Consider the following 22,511-nt stretch of genomic DNA (forward strand, 5'->3'; position numbering starts at 1 on the left):
GTTCCTGACAGTTCAAATTATAATATGACCAGGAAACTTCATCGTAATTAAATCAGTTAATCAAAGCTGAAAAATTTATGTACCATAAAATTGTTAAAAGGTAAGTAAAAATAAAGTTTGTCACATAACATATAGATCATACAGTCATTTACTTTACTTAATTTGGAAATGTGCTGTTTGTGCTCATATTTGGAGTGTCTGTTAGTGGTCAATGTTTCAGATGAGCTCAAAAACAACCGAATTAGTATTAATGATTTTGACATCATGACTAATGTCAGGGTGGAGGGCAGTGTGTCCATGTACATAGTGGATTTCTTCATTAGAGATGATACATTGTGCGATTTACTGTAATGATGCACAACTGTTTAGTTGCTAATTTTAATTTAACGTTGTATTCGAATGCTGTGTTGTATTCTAATGAAATACAAATTTCATTATTCCATGTGTGACAGCGCTCTGATTAAACGCATAAATCCAGCATTCTCCAGTAGAGGGAGATGAAGAGCACAGAGGAAACTCTTTCTGGCCTCTAGAGGGCAGTGCAGGACCTGCTGCAGGACCAAAGACGCAGTGTCCGGCCTTTCCAAACAAAGGCAGCAGATGAATCGCCAGTCGGGGTGGAACTGGATCTAATTAATGACTAACGACTCATCAGAGCACCACTACATCTATCATGCACTCATAACTAAAAGTACTAAACCCTACCTTTCCTCACTAAAGTGGGACACTCAAGACTACATCTTTGTACCTGTATTATTATCCAGAGGGTATCCTGGGAACACTGGGTGTGAGGCATGGATGGGATGCCAAGCCTTTCTCAGGGCACCATGCACACATACATTCACACACTTATTCACACCTAGAGGCAATTTAGCGTCCACCTACATGCATGATTTTAACAGGTGGGAGAAAACCGGGGAGCCTGGAGGAAACCCATGTCAGTCCCACCAGGATTTTGTAGAAATTAAACTGAAACTCCACAACATTCAGAGGAGCTTGCAATTTTTCAAAATCACCACAGATCTGGGCCAGGACGCATCATGTGACATCATCACACCGTTCCATGTGACGTCATCACCATGCACATTCAGTCAAAGTCCCCTTCGATTCACGTTTCAAACATGAGTACAGCTAAAAGGTCTCATTTACCAACAAACATCACTGTGAAAGACCGTGCGAAACAATTTAATGCACTTGCAATTTCGCCAATTCAAGTAGTTTTCCGCAAAAAAAAAAAAAATCAATTGCAGCTCAAATTTTGAAAAACGCGAAAACAAAATCAAGCATTTTTGGCTGCATCAATCACAAAAAACCCTCCGCGAAACCCTGTATGGACTGCCATGTGGACACGGGCATACATGCAAAACCCCACACAGACATTATCCCGAGCTCATAGACAGGGGACTCTGCAGCTGTGAGACGGCAATGATGCATGCTACACCACTTTTAAAAACAAAATATGTGCACTTGAAGATAACATCCCATTGTCAAGGAAAGGTACAATTTGGAACAGTTTTGTCAGGGGCCGAGTGTTTCTAATTGCTAGTGTTGCTTTCTTACAACGGCATGCCTCAAGTCACAAAAACCTTAAAACAGCCACACTGCAACTGTATAAGTGGAAAACATGTATGACAATGCCATTTTTACTCTCTCTGGCTTGACATCATATTTCATATGTATGAATCAGTGTGTGAAGTGTCACAGTAATGCTATGTTAGTATTGATGAATGACCCTCTTTGTCTCCTTTTAAAGGACTGTGTGGTAGATCTGAGAAAGGCACAACTGCATTGTCTCAGAGAAGCACATGCACATCTGTCACCCTCTCATGCACAATGAAAGTCCATGCAGAAGGTGAGGCCGTGCTAGCTGGGCAGTAATTAGCGACTGACCACTAATTACTGGATGCTAACACGACCGGGTATAAAATGCTGACAGTAAGATAAGGGCCAAGTCATTGTAATGCAACATAAAAGAATGGCACATTGATCAGGGCTATGACTCCGACAAAGATGCCTGTGCGTGTTCGGAAAAAAAGCCTAAATAACGAGACAGATAAAGATGTCTGTGCTGTTGATACATTAAGACAAGGGCTCCACTCTCTAAACATCATCACACTGCCAACCAAGCAGAGTGTGCAGTAACAGTACTTTTTCCCAGCAGAATTTTCTTGCAACTATACAGGCATTTACAATTAGAGCAGAACAGGCAAGAGTCGGCAAATAAGAAGGCAAAAAAATAATAATGTGGACACGTTTGATTATCTGCGGTGAGGATGAGATTAGAGACTGACTGAAGCGAATAATCGGTTCAGTCGGGCAATCATTGTGCCTGAGTAAGAATTCCTCCTCCAAGTGCAGTAAGCAGGAGGAGGGGGAGAACTGGAAACCAGCTGTAGATGAACTGGAATTGATGTGACAGAATGGGGGCAAGTGAGATGTTCCCTGAAGGATCTGCTTTGCATTGAGGTGGGAATTATCAATCTGGGATTAGCAAAGCTCTCTATATCACTATATAACCCCACGCATTAGAAATATAACACACTCAAGCCCTTTATGATCTTGGGAAAATAACGACTCATATTAAGAATGATATAAATAAGAACACATTGACGTTATTGAGGATTAACTGGTCATGTATGTGTACAGTTGTATAATATGTGTATGTATGTTTGTAGAAGTCGTTTGTAGGTTTGTGGCAGGAATAAGAGTTTAATATGATATTGACTAGGTGTTGTACAAAAATGTTTTTTTTGTTTGTTTGTTTGTTTGTTTCGATCCCCCCCCCCCCACATTATTGTAATATTGCTAATTGTAATATTTTTCTATAAACAGTTCAATAGGCTACAGCACCACCTGCAAACTTTGAAAAAATAGGATTACACATTGTCTTTGCAAGGCATAGCAATATAGCTATTTTTTTATATATTATATGTCTTTATTGGATACATTCAAGATGAATATAATCCATATTCCGAATTGGTTTCCTTAGCTAAAACATTATTCAAGAAAATCAATATTTACACCATTTGAGTGTAGTTTTGAAAAAGAAAAAAAAAAAAACGATTCGAGTTTGTGTCCGTTTTTCTGGTAGGTACAACAGAGGGTTTTCCCTACCAGAGAAGGAGAACCATTTCAGGAAGCTAAGCACCCTTGTATATCCTGGTGAGGGACCATTTTCTAAAAGTGCACCCAAAGAACCTGAAGGCTCCTTATGAAAAGATGGGATTGTTTGAATAACTGGCCTGGTCCAAGTGTGTTTAATATTTATGAGTTTCATAAATGCTTTTTTGATGAAGACAGAATAAAGTGGAATATATTTAGAAGTAACGGCTCAGACAGCAAACACAAAGTACCCATATTTATGAATGCAATCTTTGTTTGCTGGTTGGGGCTGTTTTTTGTGAAATGCCATCTATTCTTGCCTGCTCTGTCCCCAAATATACATGTTTGACATTTAAAAAAAAAAAAAAAAAACCTACTTAAAAATTATATACAAAGTAAACTACATCTTTACCACAGGTTTCTTACAATTAGTTGGTAATGGATATTGGTTTCAGTTTCTGCATCTCATATATGTTTACAACTTGGCTATGTTGTTACTTAACATCCTTTATACTACAAAACAAAAGGCATTACCAGTTCAAGTACAGTATATCTCTATTTACAACAACCCATGTGGGTGGTCTTGAAGTCACAGGCTGCTTTGAGTGACAGTCAACTTTTAGGGGAGGGACTATATAGTACCTCCCGTGAGAGAGCTCCACCCCCTCAATAGCAACACCTCTGGCCGAGCAGTGCAGAGAGAAACAAACAGCAATTTCATTTAGTATTGCTCTACTGAGTGTGACTAGCCTAAGAGGGTGACATTTCTGATTAAGGTGTTGATAATAATTATGTCTAAATACACATATAGACATATAGATATTGATATGTGTATGTATGTATGTATGTATGTATGTGTGTGTGTGTATATGTGTGTGTGTGTGTGTGTGTGTGTGTGTATATATATTCACACAGACACACTTATAATGTATAGTAATATATACTGTAGGGTCCAAAACTCAGACTCCACTTCTAAAATGTTTGTATTTTCTCCACCTATTAAAAGCAAATACAAACCTCCACTTAGTTAATGTGTATTAAGCGAGGATACATGTTTTAAAATTTGGAAATTCATCATATTAAACTGAAATATAGCTGAATATCCAGTTTCCATGCCATTTGCTTCATTTTTAAGAGGTTGTGATGCCATACATTTCAATTAAATGGTAACACAGATATACTATTAACACATTTATTTAGTTTTTTACAGGTAAAATTGACTGACTTAATTATTATGGCCCACTGTGTTATGCATTACCATAGCTACTGTTTTCGGTAGCTTGCTTTCTTTGTAATCTTGTTTGAGAAATTTAATCCAATAAAATGCATTCACTTGTATACTAAATAACAAATAAAATTGGTTTTTAGTAGTGGACTCTTTCAGACCCTACTGTACGTGGCACACAGCTGTTATTATTTTCCAGTATGTTTTTACACCTCATGTTACCACACTGAGTGCTAAAAAAGTAAACTTTGTGACTTCATATGCCTCATTGCCACAGTAACCATGGCCCACTTCTGGAGTGTTCTGAGGCTCATTCTGAATTTCAAAATTCTATACCTAAAATAACTGTGAAACATTTCCCCCTTCAATTTGGGCTTCATAAGGCTGGCTGAATTGCAAATCGGAGAGCCAACCCTGACCCTGGCTCCTGGTGGAGCTACATGCTGCCACCGTGTTTGTCGGCTGTGTTAGATGAGGGGCTGCTGGGAAAGCTCTTGTCAGTGGGGGTGATGGCAGGGCTGCCCACTCCAGACGAGCCAGAGCTGCTGGAACGCTGCTGCTGAGAGGGCACGGGGCGTGTAGGCCTTATAGCTGGAGGTCGCAGCTGGGCACTGGGCAACCTGGCACACAGCGCTGGTTTGAACGTGCTCATCATCATGGTCTCGACAGCACTGGAGGAGGAGCTGGTCCCACGCCTCAGAGCCGCCTCGGGGTCGCGGATGGCGATGGTGTGTGAGGGGCTGGCTGGCTCTGAGCTTATAGGGTTTTTCAGAGGCTCCAGTGTGTCCAGCACCACGTCCGGGGCCTGCTTGGCTGTGTTCTGACGTTCCAGCTCACGCAGCTCATGCAGAGCTGTGCTCATCGTCTTCTCTATGTCCTGCATGATACGCAAATACACAAAGACATTCATTCTCATAAAAATAACATGTAGTATCTTAATAACCAGAGTTAATTACTACACTAATGGCGTTTTAAAATATCTAGGCTTTAGCATATAGATTGGGGTTGAGGTCAGGGCCCTGTGCAGGCCACTCCTGTCTTTCCACTACAACCTTGGCAAACCATGTCTTAATGGACCTCGCATTGTGCACAGAGGCACTATCATGTTGGAACATGTTTGGGTGTCCTAGTTTAAGTGAAGGGAAATTGTTCCAGCATACAAAGATATTCTAAAAATTGTGTGCTTCCTACTTTGTTACAACAGATTGGGGAAGAACCAAATATGGCTGGGATGGTCAGGTGTCCACATGCTTTTGGCCATATAGTGCACATGAGAATTAGCAAAGTAGCTGTACTATAATTAAGATAATCATGATCTACACCCAATGTAAAAAACTGCATGCTGTAATTTTATCTAATTATCATATTCCTTGTTTACACAAGACTGACACGCCCTCACACAGTTCTGACAGGCAGAATAAATGAGGTTTGTTTGCTTTTATTCGTAATTAAAGTGTAGTTAGGAATACATATTTCTTGAATATATAATTGTTAAATGCTAATCATGCTTACTGACAAGTCTATAGTATCACAAGAATTATTTAAAACATTTGAGACAGTGTTGTCAGGGGCTTTAAGCTTCTTTCTAGCAAGACTTTCATCACTTTCTGGAATACTATCTGTAGTTGCAGAACAGATTTATAGTAGGGGTTTGAGCTTTGGCTTCACTGAGCGCTAGGCTTAGCCATAATTTTATCTCGGGGTCCCATATTTCACAGCTGTACTTTATCTATGACATGTATACAGCGCCTCATCCTGGCCTCATATGCTATAAAACTCACTGCTCAGCTACCCTCATTCAAACCAATGGGCCTGGCTTATGACTCCACAGGCTGTATGAAAGCTGCAATGATAAGAGGTGTTAAACTACACAAGCACTCATTCAAAGACAGCCAAGATAATTGAGATTAGGCACACACAGGCACTCACTCAGGCAATGGCAAGGCAAACATGAACCTATATACTGTATAAACTATGGGGGGAAAAAAGGAAACATCATGGCACATAACCCTCACTGGTCGAATAACTAATAATCAAGGACAGAATGTATCATCTCTCACCTCATCTACATGACAAACTATCAGTAAACTGAGCATTCTTGAGAAAATTAAATACACAAAAATGGCATCCCTTTTGGGTTTAACATAAACTATGCCCTTGTGTAGGCCATTTGTTTCCCATTAGCTAAAGTGCAAACACACACTGAGTTGCTGAATGATCATTAGATGTGCCCTGTGCCTCGGTGTTCATTAAACTGATGCTGAACCAAATAGATGACTCTGTGCCAGACTATTCCTGGTCAGTTGCTTCACTTCATGGTCATGCACATGTGCAGAGGCCTCATAGACTCTCTTATGGTAAATGATGTATATAGAAGCTAATTGTAGGTCAGAGGTAAAAGCTTTCATCAACAGCAGGTCAAACAGGCACAATCTAGCATTATTATAGCATTATTATCTAGCATTAATATTAACAGGTTAAATATTTTAAAGCAATAATCTAGCTTTTTCACATTTAAGCTTTTAGAATATACCACATTTAAATTATACATAGAGTAAAATGTATATTTCAATCTACATATCCAGCAAAATCTCAGAAAGTTCCTGACCTCAGCTAAGGCCTCAGCCTCCAGACTCTTATGGTCTCCCAAGCTGCTGTGGCGTGTGCCAGTGCTCGGTCTCAGTGGATGGCCCTCTCCATACACCTTTCTCTCAGGGTAGTTTATAGTGCCAGCGCTGCCAAACGTGCCCAGACGTCTCTTATCAGGACTCTCCAAGCGGCTCCTGCTGCTCAGCATGGCTTTGTGGGGGCTGCTGGGACATGCAGCTGCACGAGGAGGTGTGTCAGAACCACGCGGAGGACTGTGGCTATCTGTAGCACTGCGGCGCCGTGGGATAGCTGCACCATCCGAACGCAAACGTACCCTCAAAACAACAACACATGCACAGTTAATTACACCCTGACAAAATACAAATTTACTCCACTGCTTCTGATGCAGAATAGGACTCTCAAATATTCTGAAGGTTGGCACGGTGACGCAACGGGACGTAATACTCTTACAGCTCCAGGGTTCCTAGTTTCGTCCTGTGCTTGGGTTCATTTACCCATTAGTATGTTTACAACATTTGCATTAACTGCAGCCACAGGTTAAAAAAAAGGGCACACTGAACTGTAAAATCATAATGACTTTATCTACTATGCTAATATCCTGTTTTCATTATCAACAGTGTCAGCTATATGAACAACACTGCAGGAGTAAATCAGCAAGGCTGTGTGTTATTGTGTCTCACCTGCCCATCACTGCACTGAAGTTATACTCTGGTGCTGTCTCACATGGTGAATGGAGGTCATTTTTGGATGAGGCCTTGTCATCTAGCAGCGGCCCACTGCTCGCCTCACTGTCCGCCTTCTGGCTTAGATTATCAGAAAAGGCGTCGTCCCTGAGACAGGAGGGCAAAGGCAGAACAATAGGTTTAGGATGGCTGAGAGCACATACTGAGAGGCAGTCTGTTCAGTAAAACCATTTTTTTTTAACGTACACATTGTACATACTAGTGTTCATTTTGTCAGCTATTTTTAAATTTCGTCTCAGGCTTAGACCTGTGTCAAATGTCCTTGATGGTTTTTTATCATATTTAGTCAACCTTATCCTGTTTGTTTGCTTTTTAAGTAAAGTTTTAATTGACTAAAAGTCTGGCAAATGTATTTTTTATCTTAGTCAAAGAAAACCGTAAGTATTATAGTCTAGTTTTTTCTAGTTTGTTCATTGAAAACTGTAGACATTTTTAGTTATTAGATTATTATAATTATTACCACCGCCTTACTAGTTGTCTTAATATAGCTTTTAAAAAAAACAACCTAACGTTATCACCAAGATGTCAATTCCTTTGTGGTTAGCCTTCATATGCCGCTTGAGGTTTGTTGTATTCTTTCCAGATACTGTGTCCACATCACTTCCCTTCTGATATAACAAGGCATTTGGTTTTTTTTCTCAGCCTCATTATAGAGAAAAAGGGCCCAAATATCAGATCTTCTTTCTCGCATTGTTTAACGAATGTTAGCGTGAAAAGTACCCCCCACTGTGCTTGCTTAGTCCTGATATGCCACCCGCAGCACAGGAAAGGAAACCGCCGCTTATGCCGTCCAGTGAACAGGATATTTGGATTGAAATTTAGAGAAAAAAAAACAGTATAATATTTTGTTGGCGATGAGAGAAAAAGAGAGATTTTGGTAAAGTTTTTATTTTCTAAACTACATTAGAAAAATAATATTTCTTGTAAATAACATTGCATGTTGATATAGTCACAGTTAGCGTTTAATGACATCAGTGTCATCTCACCATCATCCTGTCTTAGACAATTGTCTTACTAATTGTCTTCTGGGGGGGGGGGGGGGGGGGAAGGACCTTCTAAACTGACACGAGCAGCAATTAACAAAGCCATAAAAAGCACCTCATTTTTTAATATTTGCCAAAACACCCGCGCTTTATAATAGCATTTCAGAGCACTAAACTGTATTTGCTCCAATATGTTTCTCAACCAAAAGCTTCCACTTACTAAGCTCCTATCATTTTTCTTTATCTGGCTCAGGATTCAGGCTTGATTGGCTCCATTCAACACCATACCAAGCAGATAACAAGACCAAGAGAACACTCCTATCGGCACAAATCGTGGTTTCACACAGTTGGCTTTAATTGCTGCTCAGTGCCAGCAGAAATGGAAAGGGTTCAAAAATATTATTAGAGAAATAATGCAGGCATGACCGGCTGCGCTCCTGAGACAGAGAACTTTTAACCCACAGTGATCATGATTTCCCCTTGAAGCAGCGTGCTCTAAGCGCGAATGCGCGAGCACCCGCTTTTCCATTGTTGACAGTAGTGACATCTGGACACGTGTGTTTTGTTCATGTTTCTGTCACGTCTCCTCCCTGTTCTGTTATTGGCTGGGATTTCACGTGTGTCTGTATTGCCCTCAGCTGCTAGCAGTTTAGACGCTGATCATGTCCACATATATACCGCGCGCCTCCCAGCACACGGCGCGGAAGATTATCGTAGAGTTAGATTAGTTCGTTTAGTAGTCATAGTCACGGTCCATGTTTAGAGTTAGTTCACGCTGGATTATCCGCTCCCAGTTCCTCGTCATAGTTCATGTTTCTCGTTTTGTTTATCGACCCTGTTTTCCGTGACAACGACCTTGATTCATGTTTAACCCTGTGTATGCCTGTTTGCCGATCGCCTGACCTTCGCCTGTTTTGGATTACGTTTTTGGATCACGTTTTGGATTTGTCTGCCTGTCTCTCTTTTAAAATAAACAACTGTTCATACTGCACTTGCATCCGTCCTATCTCCGCTCCGTCACGATACGTGACACACAGTACAAAAGGCAGACGATTAGACAGACGCTTTTATTAGTGCTTTAGTCCAAGGAAGAAAGTTTTACAGAAAAATGTTATGACATGACTTTCTGCATAGTTTGTAACAGTGCTTTCTCATCGATTGTAGCGAAACTGCTGCTTTAAGAAAAACGAACAATCTCTGAATAACAAACAGCTAAATGGGTCGTCCTTTTTAGTTTTAGTATTGTTTCAAGTAGTGAAGCTATTAATTGAACTACATTTCCCATAGTGGCGTCATACAGTTGTTCTTTTTAAAAACAAAATCATGTCATTGAGAAACCCTACATTGTAGACTTGCAAATTACATTTTTAGTAGTTTAGCTATTTGAGTTTAAACTGTAATATGGAAAAAGTCAGAGACAACTGATACAGTCACTCCATTTTAAACAAGGTCTGAGTAAGATTTAAAAATCATGTAGTAGTCTTCCTGTTATATAAAACAGAGGTGCCAGCATTGCTAACAAGAGAATCCTGGCAGGCAGAGAGAAAACTGAGACGCCATAAACCTTATTGTGAAAAAGGGACAGCTAAATGCAATACGTAGGTAAAACTGGTATTTAATAATCAGCAAATCCTCCATAGTTTCTACTAAAGAGACCACAATCCAACTCATTTGTTTTCTACAGGCTCACAAGACAGAGGCTTGTGATTTAAAAGGCCATTGATAACCTAGATGAAAAGAAAGTAGACCACCAGAAGCATGCACATCTTTCGTGTCCTTTCCTGTTCAGTGACCTAGCTTTTCTACTGGGTCAATTTTACTCTTTCCCTGTGTCACAGTTAATAGACTTATACTATATACTAAACGTATGTCCTCTTTTTGTGAAGAAAAAGTACATACTTTTGAGTGTGTATTACTATGAAAGTACTGGTGCATACTAACACGTCGTGTAACGGAAGAGAACGTTGTTGCCCGGAATAGAACACCGTCACCGTAAACAAACACCTCACTACATTTCAGCTTTTCTTCATTCATTATTCCTTATATAATTTACACTATATCATTTAATTGATCATTCCCTTGATTTATTTTTCCACATTTCATTTATAGCTCTGTAAACATGCATTGTTCAATTTGACAAAGGAAACCGTCACAAATCTCCACCTCCCTCATGCAAGGAGTCGTGGGTAATATTAGCTGTGAAAGTGTCCACGTATCCACACGTATACCACAATAGTAGACCATCCGGATACCTTTTGGGATACTCATTTCAACATACTATGAATTGGGACACGCTAATTCTCATCTCGGATACTATTTAGTATGGATAGTAAGGGATAGTCAGAAAAGAATCGTTTTCAAGTGACGACTGTATCACTGTAGCAAGGGGTCAAACATTTCCAACTAAAACGGTGATGTTGGCACCGCTGCATCTTGATCCCTAACGAGCAAGCTAGAGGTGACAGCTGCATGGAAAAACTCCCTGAGACTACATGAGGAAGAAACCTTGAGAGGAACCAGACACAAAATGGAATTTACTTCCTTGCCCCCGTTGTTTGATAGACAATCTGCAAATAGCCAAGAACCTACTAATGTTCTAGTAATCCATAAAAAGTCCAGATTTATAAAGCTTTCCCGAAAAGCACTTGATGAAGTAAGCTAAAGATTTAGTTTCTAGATTTATCTCCATGGTGCACAATATCTATTCAGCACTAATCTGAACTCTATAAATCTGTCCTGAATGTTTTGGCTTGATGCACAGAGATTAGTGCAGTGGTGCGTGGGGATGTGTGTGTGTACTCACAGGTCCTGCACTACGATGTACTGATGAGGGATGAGACCGTCCACACCGTTGTGTCTGCCTTCCCACCAGTCCTCTGACGCTCTATGGTAGAGCAGCAACGATGCTCCCTTCTTAAAGGAGAGCTCTCGCGGTGTGCGCCCTACGTAGTCAAATTTTGCGATTGCTTCTATCTGCTCCACCTCTGAAGGAAGGGGGAAAATATATTATAGTGCAATTTAGCTAGATCGATAGATACAGTAGATATAGATAAGATAGATATACATAAAGAATTAGAATAAAGTTAGAAAGAAAAGCAGATGAGAAAGCAAATATTAGATGTAAACTGAAATGTCACAGACAATATTTATTAACAGTCATCCATCCATCCATCCATTTTTCTCTACCAATTATCCTACACAGGGTCCCAGGGAGCCTGGAGCCTATCCCAGGGAACAAGGCGGGGGGGGGCACCCTGGACGGGGTGCCAACTCAACAGAGCAGAATTGCACACACATTCACACACTACGGACAATTTTTATACATAAAAAAAACAAGCTCAGCCACGCACACACACACACACACACACACACACACACACACACTCAGATCCTAACAAAAGATTAAAATAACAAAAAAAGCCCCATACACATGTGGATGCAATTTCATTTCCTGCTTAAAAATGACCCTCAGCTCTTTCACTCTCACTAAGGTGCTCAGAATGCAAAGTGGAAAACAGGCTTTATCCAAACCTTAGCAAATTGCCACCTCACTCTGGCCGCATGTCATTATTCTAAACAGACAGCAGGCTGCCCATCTACCTCTTCAGCTCTGTGTCTCGGATCGAGAGCTGGGTCAGGAACGGTTAAATACATGCATAAAAATAAATAGTTTCCCAGTAGGGAATGTCCCCTTCAACCAGCAAAACCAATCAGTTCCATTAAGGGCTTCAGCCAGGGGTGAAATTACCTACAGACATAGCATGGAGGGATAGAGGTGAGACGAGCTCTGCTGCTTTATCCCCTGTGCATTTGAGCAGAAGGTAATACTCTGATAGTAATCTCTATCTATCAAGTGTGCTGGAAACCTGGGCTATTAACAAAGATAAAGAGAGAGGTTGTATATTGATGTGCTGACCACAGCAGAGTGGCATGCTTTAAAATTCATATTATATTGCATACTGAGTTCAAAGTGTAGTTTCTCAGCACATTTTGGCATCACATAGAGAGAGAGAGAGAGAGAGAGAGAGAGAAATAGGCAGGATCCCTGCTGGCAATCCAAAGCCACTGAATCACTGAATGAGATGTGAATTAGGAGGTTGGGCTGTGGAAAGAGCTTTGCTCCCTGTGTTCACTCTGGGGTAGCGGATTAAATCCACAAAGAAATACCGATTAGAATGTGTATCATGAGCTGTTTTGAGCTTGCACATTTGTTTTCCACAAGTGAACAGAGTGAGAGGAAATACAGCTCAAAGTGGCAGATACCCCACAACTAGGGATGCATTGATACCGATACCGATACGATTCTCTTTTACTTGTACTCATAAAAACGTCTAACATCCGATATCGGTAATACTATATCAGGCGATACTATATCAGTCGGCACAAAATGGCAGCAACAAAAAAACCCAATGAAGTGTACATCTCTTAGACTTCATTTAAAAATCAACTTGCTAATGTTATAATGAATGAGCCTAGTAGCCTAAGTGCATGAACACACACGTGCACATTTCATGGCCTACAGTATGTAAGCCAAGCAATTTATATTACAGAGCTAAATACAATGATCTGTGACATCCCTGACTGATTCATATTAAGTAATTATCAGTACTAAGTAGGGCTGGGCAATATACAGAGCCCTCCACTAATACTGGTACCCTTGGTAAATATGAGCAAAGAAGGCTGTGAAAAATTGTCTTTATTGTTTAAACTTTTGGTCTTTTGTTAAAAAAATTAACAAAACTACTCTGCTCTCACAGATATCAACCAATTGCAAAGAAAACACATGTTCATATAAAAAAAAGTTCGTTAAATATAGGTGTGCAACAATTATTGGCACCCTTTTTACTCAATATTTTATGCTACCTCCTTTTGCCAAGATAACAGCTCTGAGTCTTCTCCTATAATGCCTGATGAGGTTGGAGAATACATGGTAAGGGATCTGAGACCATTCCTCCATACAGAATCTCTCCAGATCCTTCACATTTCGAGGTCCACACTGGTGGACTCTCCTCTTCAGTTCACCCCACAGGTTTTCTATGGGGTTCAGGTCAGGGGACTGGGATGGTCATGGCAGGACATTGATTTTGTGGTCAGTAAACCATTTTTGTGTTGATTTTGATGTACGTTTTGGATCATTGTCCTGCTGGAAGATCCAACCACGTCCCATTTTAAGCTTTCTGGCAGAGACAGTCAGGTTTTCCTTTAATATCTGTTGATATTTGATAGAGTCCATGATGCCATGTATCCTAACAAAATGTCCAGGTCCTCTGGCAGAAAAACAGCCCCAAAACATTAAAGAGCCACCACCATATTTAACCGTGGGCATGAGGTACTTTTCCATATGGCTACCTCTCTGTGTGCGCCAAATCCACCTCTGGTGTTTATTGGTAAAAAACTTTATTTTGGTTTCATCAGACCATAGAACCCGATCCCATTTGAAGTTCCAGTAGTGTCTGGAAAACTGAAGGTGCTTGAGTTTGTTTTTGGATGAGAGTAGAGGCTTTTTTCTTGAAACCCTTCCAAAACAACTTGTGGTGATGTAGGTGATTTTTGGATTGTTGTTTTGGAGACTTTCTGACCCCAAGATGCAACTAACTTCTGCAATTCTCCAGCTGTGATCTTTGGAGATTTTTTGGCCACTCGAACCATCCTCTTCACAGTGCGTTGAGACAACAAAGACACACGTCCTCTTCCAGGTTGATTCATAACTTTTCTAGTTGACTGGAACTTCTTAATTATTGCCCTGATGAAGGAAGTGGGCATTTTTAATGTTTGTGCTATTTTGTTATAGCCACTTCCCATTTTGTGAAGCTCAACAACCTTTTGCCTCAAATCACAGCTATATTCCTTGGTTTTACCCATTGTTATGAATGACTAAGGGAATTTGGCCTGTGTTACCTCATATTTATACCCCTGTGAAACAAGAAGACATGGTTGAACAATTTCCTGTTCCTAGTCACCCAGGTGTACTAAAAAATGTTTTTAATATCAAAGGGAATATACTTCAAATATATTTTTCTCAAATGAATTCATAGGGGTGCCAATAATTGTTGCACACCTATATTTAACAAAGATTTTTTTTTTTGATAAACCTGTGTTTTGTTTGCAATTGTTTGATATCCACGAGAGCAGAGTATTTTTGTGAATTTTCTTAACAAAAGATCAAAAGGTTAAACAATAAAGACAATTTTTCACAGCTTTCTTTGCTCATATTTACCAAGGGTGCCAATATTAGTGGAGGGCACTGTATCGATATATTACCGATATCATGATAAATGATTGTGTGATAAACTTTTCTGAGATATCATTGGTATGGTGATGTATTTCTTACGTTTTTAATAATTACAAATGAAATATTACTGAATGGATGCCGTTGATTTTGTTTATTTATTTTTTTACTTAATTGTCTATGTAGTCATTAAAGAAAAGTATCATCAAACTCAGTTTAACAGTTTTTTGTTTATTTTACTACTGTTTCACAGACAGTTTGTTAGCTAAATCAGACATCATGATATGCATCGTGTATCGTAGAAATGTCCTCAAGTATCGTGATATGATATTTTTGTCATATTGCCCAGCTCTAATACTAAGACTGATTAAGAAATGATTCAATATGGTATTAGTATTGGTATATATGTGTACTTGTACTCTGCCTCAAAAATTGGCACTGATGCATCCCTACCAAGAATTGCTTTCTTCTAACCAAAGCTAGCGAAGGGAGAGGGAGAAAACAGGAGCAGAGAGATATGAGGCAGAGAAATAAGAAGCAGATTACGAGAGGGAAAAGAGAACCTGCAATGAAAAATGTTGGCAAAGGAATGTCCTTCTCTCCTCACTGTTCATTGATTAAAAATACTGGAAAAATCATTGAGCAAGATTCTTGCCAACAGATTAGCATTTGTAGGAGGAATGTGTGAAGCAGACACAGAGATAGAGGGAGGTTGAGAGCGTGAGGGAGATCAAGCCCGGTTCATCTAAGGCGCTTTCCAAAACTCAGTAGTCAAGAGCTATTTAAGGTCTGGCTTGATATCGACTCACTGCCTGCCAGCCAATCAGATGCCTCGCTTGCTCTCTGATGATGGAAGCGCAATCTTAATGGCTAAGCGGTAAGTCAGTCAAATCACCACATGCACAATAACAGCAACACAAAAACAACAGGAATGCACAAGATGCACTGCATCTACAGCATATATACCTTTCAGGTATAAATTATTTATATGCATATCCAGATTCTTTTATATTTCCTCTTTTTTGTACTTACAAAAATTGCATGATATATGCATTTTGATTCTCTTTAAATGTTGCTTATATTCAAAAGTAAATTGACAGTCCATGAGAAAAAAGACTAAAGCAGTATGCCTGAAATAATAACAATAATAATAATAATAATAAAGTAAAAAATAAAAATAATAATAAATAATAATAGTAAAATAATTTTTAAAAATAATAAAAATACAGATAGATATATTTATTTAGAAAATATTGTTTCTGAACAAAAACAACCCATAAACAACTCTATCTAAAAAGAACATTAGTAGAGATTGAGAACAACAAATAGTCTAGACTTACAGAAATTTACATTAATTTACAGTAATGCTCTCAAGTGATTTGGAGGTGACTTAGATCTTATATTTTACTGAAGTATAAAAAGAGCCTTAAATTTATTGTCCATAAGTGTGGACACTATGCATGAAAGCGAAAGGGATATGGAGGTGTGGGTGCAATAGAGTTGTGGAACTGATGTTTTTAAAGCTTGTTTCAATAAGAACTGTCTGATTCGATGGAAGCATGAATGAACAAATGGGAAGATAAATAAATAAAGTGTCTGCTGTACCGTCATCACTGGTGTGTGGCTCAGTTCCGTTGTCTGTCTCATCAATGGTGCCTGGTTCACTATGCGGGCTATCACTACACACACACACACACACACACACACACACACACACACACACACACACAGCTGTCAATATAAAGGAATTTCCACTATAAAATAAAAATTTGAGTTCCATTTTCAAGAAAAATATACGCATTGAAGGGCAAAAATTACAAACATTGTGGATACACAAGCAAATGTGACTACAGACTTCAGACAAATCAGATTTGGTTACATATCATTTGCAGTGCAGATGCCAGTCTAAAGATCGATTTAAGAAATGAATAAAATTTGCCCTGCTGTCTGACTGACATCTGTGCTCACTGAGCACTTACTCACTAGCACTATGAAAAGAGCTCGAGTTTCACCTCTACCTCCATTATGGCTTTTTGAGAATTTTTATAACACAACCTTATAAATTCCTCATTTTATTTGGAGCATAAAATTCAGTCAATTTACTACCGACCGGTGGGTGTGTACTGGCACAAATGAAACCCAGATCGGAATATTCAAATAACTTTTCTACTGAGGTTGAGCAAAGCTATGAAACCAACTGATGTACGTATTTGCTTCACTGGGGATGTGATCCCTGTGAAGATAAAAGTTTTTCTCATGCAAGCAACGTGAAATTCCGACTGTGAGCCACTCATACTCAGTTACCCCACTAAAAAGCATATTCAAGATAAAAAAACCCCAGAATTTCTGTACTGCTTGTAGACTAGTTAATTATTGACTGTAATTTTTTTTACATTACAGTTCAAAAAAAGATCTATTTTTTGATACCTTAAATTCATAAAAGTCTCCATTGACTTGTTAGTTACTAGTTGAAGTCTAGTTAGCTTGTTAAATGCATTAATACACAATATGTTGTATGTGCAAATATATATATATATATATATGATCTCTGGTGGAAGGGATAGTCAATATTCTCTTATAACAATATTTCCAATGTGGCATATACTATTTGCTTTCTAAACAAAATTTTGACTATGAGTTGTAGTGTTCGCTCTCACTGCACATAGAATATATTATTTAAAATTCACACTAGCAGTTTTTCCCCCTCTCGATATGTTTAACTACAGGATTCACATTATATTTAAACATACATACCAAATAAAAACCTTTAACAACAAAAAATCTATATCTGAAACACTTAATATGTTTGACACAGGTGTCCAGGCTACTGATTTATCCATCCCCGATACATTCATTACTTTACCAAATTTTTACAATATCGTGATACAAATCTATCATGATACATTAATCTAAGACACACTCAGCAACCATGTTGAATCACTTCAAGTGTAGTTCTTACCAGTACTCCTCTCCTCCAGTCATGCACTTCTCATATACAGGGCCGTCAAGTTCCCGGTGACTTGGGAAGATGACCTCACTGTGGATGATGATGGTCTTGATGACTTCGTTCACGTGGGCCTGACAGGCCACAGGGTCCTGGCCGTCCGGGATGGGCATCAGAGTGGGGCCGAAGCAGATGGCCAGGTTGTAGGGATCCATCATATTCTCATCGCTGTACTGCGACAGACTGTTGGTGGTGGGGTGAGAGAACAGATACTAGGTCTATAAATAAGTTTCCGGTCATACAGGGCATTTTGAAAGCTCTAGTAGTAGCAAGGTATAATCTTGGTAATCTTCAAGTAAGATTATAATGAAGTATAATTAAATGAAGTATGATTAAATGAAGTATAATCTTCAAATAAGCTTTGAAGCATCAGTTTAATTGAATGTTAGGAAATTATACAACATTTTAGGCAGACATGACCAATAAAACAATTTGATGCCTTTGAACTGATGACCATTTTTTGAGTTTATTTGTGATTGTTGCGGCCAAAAAAGCTTGATTTTGTGGCGAGTTTTTTTTTTTTTTCAAAACTTGTGATGCAATTTGCTGAGTTTTCTGTGCTTTCTTTTGCAGAAAGCTACTTGAATTGGCAAAATTGCAGTTGCACAAAATTGTTTTGCACGAAATTGTCTTTCACAGTAGTGTTGTTGATAAATGAGACCTTTGAGATGTACTCATGTTCGATATACGTGAATCTAAGCGGGCTTTGGCTGAATGCGCATTGTGATGACATAACATCACATGTTGGCCCAAATCTGCAGAAAATCTGTGGTTAAATTGCAAGCTCCTCAGATTATTGTAGAGTTTGCTTGATTTTGCATGAATTTCTGCACTAAAATCACAAAATCGTGGAGGGACTGACATTTGGCTTATCTTAGTATTACACTGTCATTCGACTGGTTTATCTTTTTATTTAAAGGAATGCAAAGAAATTAAGTGAATTCATTTAAAGGGATACTCCTATTTTCACAACCAGATCTCTATCTACCACACCTGCATATGTACAATTACCATGGACAAAAATGTCAACGTACTTTCCTGTACCGAGAAAATATCAGAAAACCTGTGTACTCACTTGTAAAGCAAGTCTAAAGGCAATTATCGAGTCAGTCAATAAGTGTTTAAAGTGAAACAAAATTTTTTGTAGAATGCTTTCCTGAATTCATTGGTGAAAGTATTTGTAATCAAGCTCTAGTTCTGTATAAGATGTGACTGGTGTTTCATATAGAAGATTTTGTGGTTCTCTTTCAAGCATTCGTTTGGTATGTCACTATGGGAAACCTCAGGCATGACTGAACCTGGAAGCACCAATAAAACCACGTATGTCAGTTGACAGACCAATCACGGCCGTGAAGAGGGAGTACTGCCTCCCTAACATATAAGACCCTGCTGAAGGTCTCTTCTCGTTCTCTTCCCTGTAAAGATCATACTGGAAGCTATCCTCAGCAAGACCTGCTAACGTGGTTGTTTATCAGTTCATAGACGAGCCGTCAAGGTACATCACTGTTTCTTTCCTAAGCGGCACGTTGTGGTGAGTCTTCTACTTCATGCGACCGCTAGTTCTGCAGGCGGAAAAGCGATGGTGAAAGAAGCCTCGCATCCGTGCGCATGTGGCTCTATGATTTTGGGCAAGGATTCCCATCCCCTGTGCATCGCATGCCTGGGGGTGAAACATGCTCAGGCGGCACTCAAAAACCCCGAGTGTCGTCCCCACCCTGGCAGTGGTGGGTGAGTGGGCTCTGTGGCTGGGGCTGTCTGGGCTGTTTGACAGAGTGAAGGTGGATTTCTTAGATCCCCTGGTGGAGCCCACATCCCTATAATAGCATGGGACTTCATAGGGTATAGCTCCAGAGGGTCTGAGAGCCCATTCTACCAGAGGCATGGCCACTTCTTAGGCACTGTTCAAGGGTATTTTAGCCCAGGACATTTGTGTTGCAGCAAATTGGGCATCGCCACGCACTTTTGTCCAATTTTATATGCTGGATGTTACAGAGCCATCATTTGTTCATTCGGTCTCAGAGGGATAAATAAAAAAACCCAACAATCTCACACACTGTTACTCCCCCTCATACGTCCCTTTATTTATTCTTAGAGGAATAGGTTGGGATTTGTATATGTATATACACTTATTTGCATCAGTTGACTGGTTTGCTTCTGACAGCATATCTGCAATACGGGAGTTGTCTATATCCCATAGTGAAATACCAAACAAATAGTGAGATACCGAACTTTAGGTTACTCATGTAACCCTGGTTCTCTGATAACAGGAGTGAGGTATCTCATCACACTTCCCTCCTTGCAGTTGCACAGAGAAGAGATATGCTGAAAATGAGGAAGGGACCTCCAGCAGTGTCTCATATGTTAGGGAGGCGTGACTGGTCCGTCACCTGGCAGACATGGTGTTATTGGTGCTTCCAGGATAGGTCACTCCCGAGGCGTTTCCTATAGTGAGATACTTCACTCCTGTTATCAGAGAACCAGGTTACAGAAGTTATACCCAGAAAACAAAACAGCGTTACTATGAATGCAGACTTTAATACACTGAAAAAGACACTATTAGCATCACCTAAATATATATAAATAAAATGGTTTTCACTCTGGCCACGTTTTACGTTTAATTCCTACATTGTTTTGAATGTCCATGGAATAAAATAAAATTTAGATGCTATGAGTGTGCCTTCTTCCATGATTTACACATTTGAATGACCATGTAATATGAAGCAATGTGATAACATGAAATTAAAAATGACCTTATATGGCCATGGGCATTGTTTTGACTCAGGACAGCTGGCATTTATGCCATGTTGACGGCGTACACAACAGCGCTTCACCTTTGTATGTTTGCTGAGAGTAGGCTGGTTGAGAGGCAGGAATTTGGCCAATAGTTGCTGCAAGCCTTTTATAATCGATCAATTGGTGTGCAAGAAGGCGGGACTTACACAGAGAGGTTAAAGCAATGCAAACATGCGCACACATGATGCAGTATTAGACCAAAAGCGCATCATAATAAAACTAAGGCCGAATCCCGGACATTTTTCAAATTTAGACGCTTTTTTAAAGTCCAAAAAAGACGATATGTCCGGGAAAAGAGGACGTATGGTCACCCTAACAAAAACATTTCAGAGAACAATTTGTGTTCATTTCTACCAAATTAATTTTGTGCAAAATTTATTTGTGCATGCACTAGGAGGTTGCTCATGTGAGCCACAACTGGCGAGAGAACCTGACCTATAATCAAGCAGCTGTCTATATTGTGTTATGTCAAAAGATTAAGTTCTTTGGTTTTAAATGAAAAAATTGTAATCCTGATAGTATTCCCATTTTTTGCAATATGTACCTGTAATCTGATTACTTTGTTTTTTGATGTAACTGTAACAGATTACAGTTACCAGTTTTGTAATGCCGTTACATGTATTCCGTTACTCCCCAAGCCTGGTTATACCTTACCAGCATAGTCAACACTCCACAAAGTAGACATGGAAGTGTTTCAATTTCTGTCACATGGACACCAAAAAACCAGGCTTTCATAGGTAACTACATAAGAAAACTTTGTAAGTTCAGCTTTGGTAATACTTTCTCTCACATCATTGTCATTTTAAGGCATCTCATATTATTACAGTGTAATTCTTGTGAATTGAAACATTTACTGACAGAATTCAACAATCTCTCTTTGACTTCCATTTTAAGTGAGTTTTGAGTAAGCGTGTTTTATCATGCTTTTGGACAAACACGCTGAAATTCTATGTGAAGTACAAATGTGATGGATAGACACTAGGTTGAAAAACACTACACTTTTAGCCTCTTGCTGTCTTTGGTATTTTATCCAGTATTCCTTCCGACCTGCACAAACGTTTATGATTTACAAAGCTGTCCTTATAATACTGTCTGTCAAGTTCTTGTTGCATCGACCATGTCCTCTGACAGACAAGTTAATAGCACACACTTAGCCCCAATTTACAGGTGATAATTTTGTCTGGATTTACTGCACCACTGTGCAGAAATCACAAGCTCACACTTTGGTGGGTAAAAGAACACGTAAAGTGGTGCTTGAAAGTTTGTGAACTCTTTAACATTTTCTATGTATCTGAATAAATATGACTCAAAACATCATCAGATTTTCACACAAGTCCTACAAGTAGACCAAGAGATCCCAATTAAACAAATGAAACAAAAATATTATATTTGGTCACTTATTTATTGAAGAAAATGATCTGGTATTACATATCTGTGAACCTCTAGGATTATAAGTTTAATTTGAAGGTGAAATTAGAGTAGGGTGATTTCAATCAGTGGGATGACGATCAGGTGTGAGCACCCTGTTTTATTTAAAGAACAGAGATCTATCAAAGTCTGATCTTCACAACACATGTTTGTGGAACCGTATCATGGCACGGACAAAGGAGATTTCTGAGAACTTCAGAAAAAGAGTTGTTGATGCTCATCAGGATAAAAAAAGTTTACAAAACCATCTCTAAATAGTTTGGACTCCACCAATCCACAGTCAGACAGATTAAGTACAAATGGAGATTAAGACCATTGTTACCCTCCCCAGGAGTGATCAATAAACAAATATCACTCCAACATTTTCTGCAATAAATAAATGACCAAGTATAAT

General features: G+C 39.2%; 1 protein-coding gene across 1 annotated transcript in view; it reads right to left on the bottom strand.

Moving 5' to 3' along the window:
• Nucleotides 1–3,243: 3,243 nt before the first annotated feature.
• The window catches only part of srgap3 (SLIT-ROBO Rho GTPase activating protein 3), a 144,930-nt gene continuing 125,662 nt past the window's right edge, over nt 3,244–22,511 (bottom strand). The window contains exons 17-22 of the mRNA XM_053636879.1: nt 17,852–18,079; nt 16,498–16,571; nt 11,467–11,647; nt 7,618–7,767; nt 6,936–7,251; nt 3,244–5,204 (exon numbers count right to left, since the gene is read on the bottom strand). Coding sequence (XP_053492854.1) covers nt 4,764–5,204; nt 6,936–7,251; nt 7,618–7,767; nt 11,467–11,647; nt 16,498–16,571; nt 17,852–18,079 — 1,390 coding nt within the window. The 3' untranslated portion in view covers nt 3,244–4,763. The remainder of the gene's footprint in view (nt 5,205–6,935; nt 7,252–7,617; nt 7,768–11,466; nt 11,648–16,497; nt 16,572–17,851; nt 18,080–22,511) is intronic.

Source organism: Ictalurus furcatus, chromosome 11 (genome assembly GCF_023375685.1).
Source record: "Ictalurus furcatus strain D&B chromosome 11, Billie_1.0, whole genome shotgun sequence".
Lineage (NCBI taxonomy): Eukaryota > Metazoa > Chordata > Actinopteri > Siluriformes > Ictaluridae > Ictalurus > Ictalurus furcatus.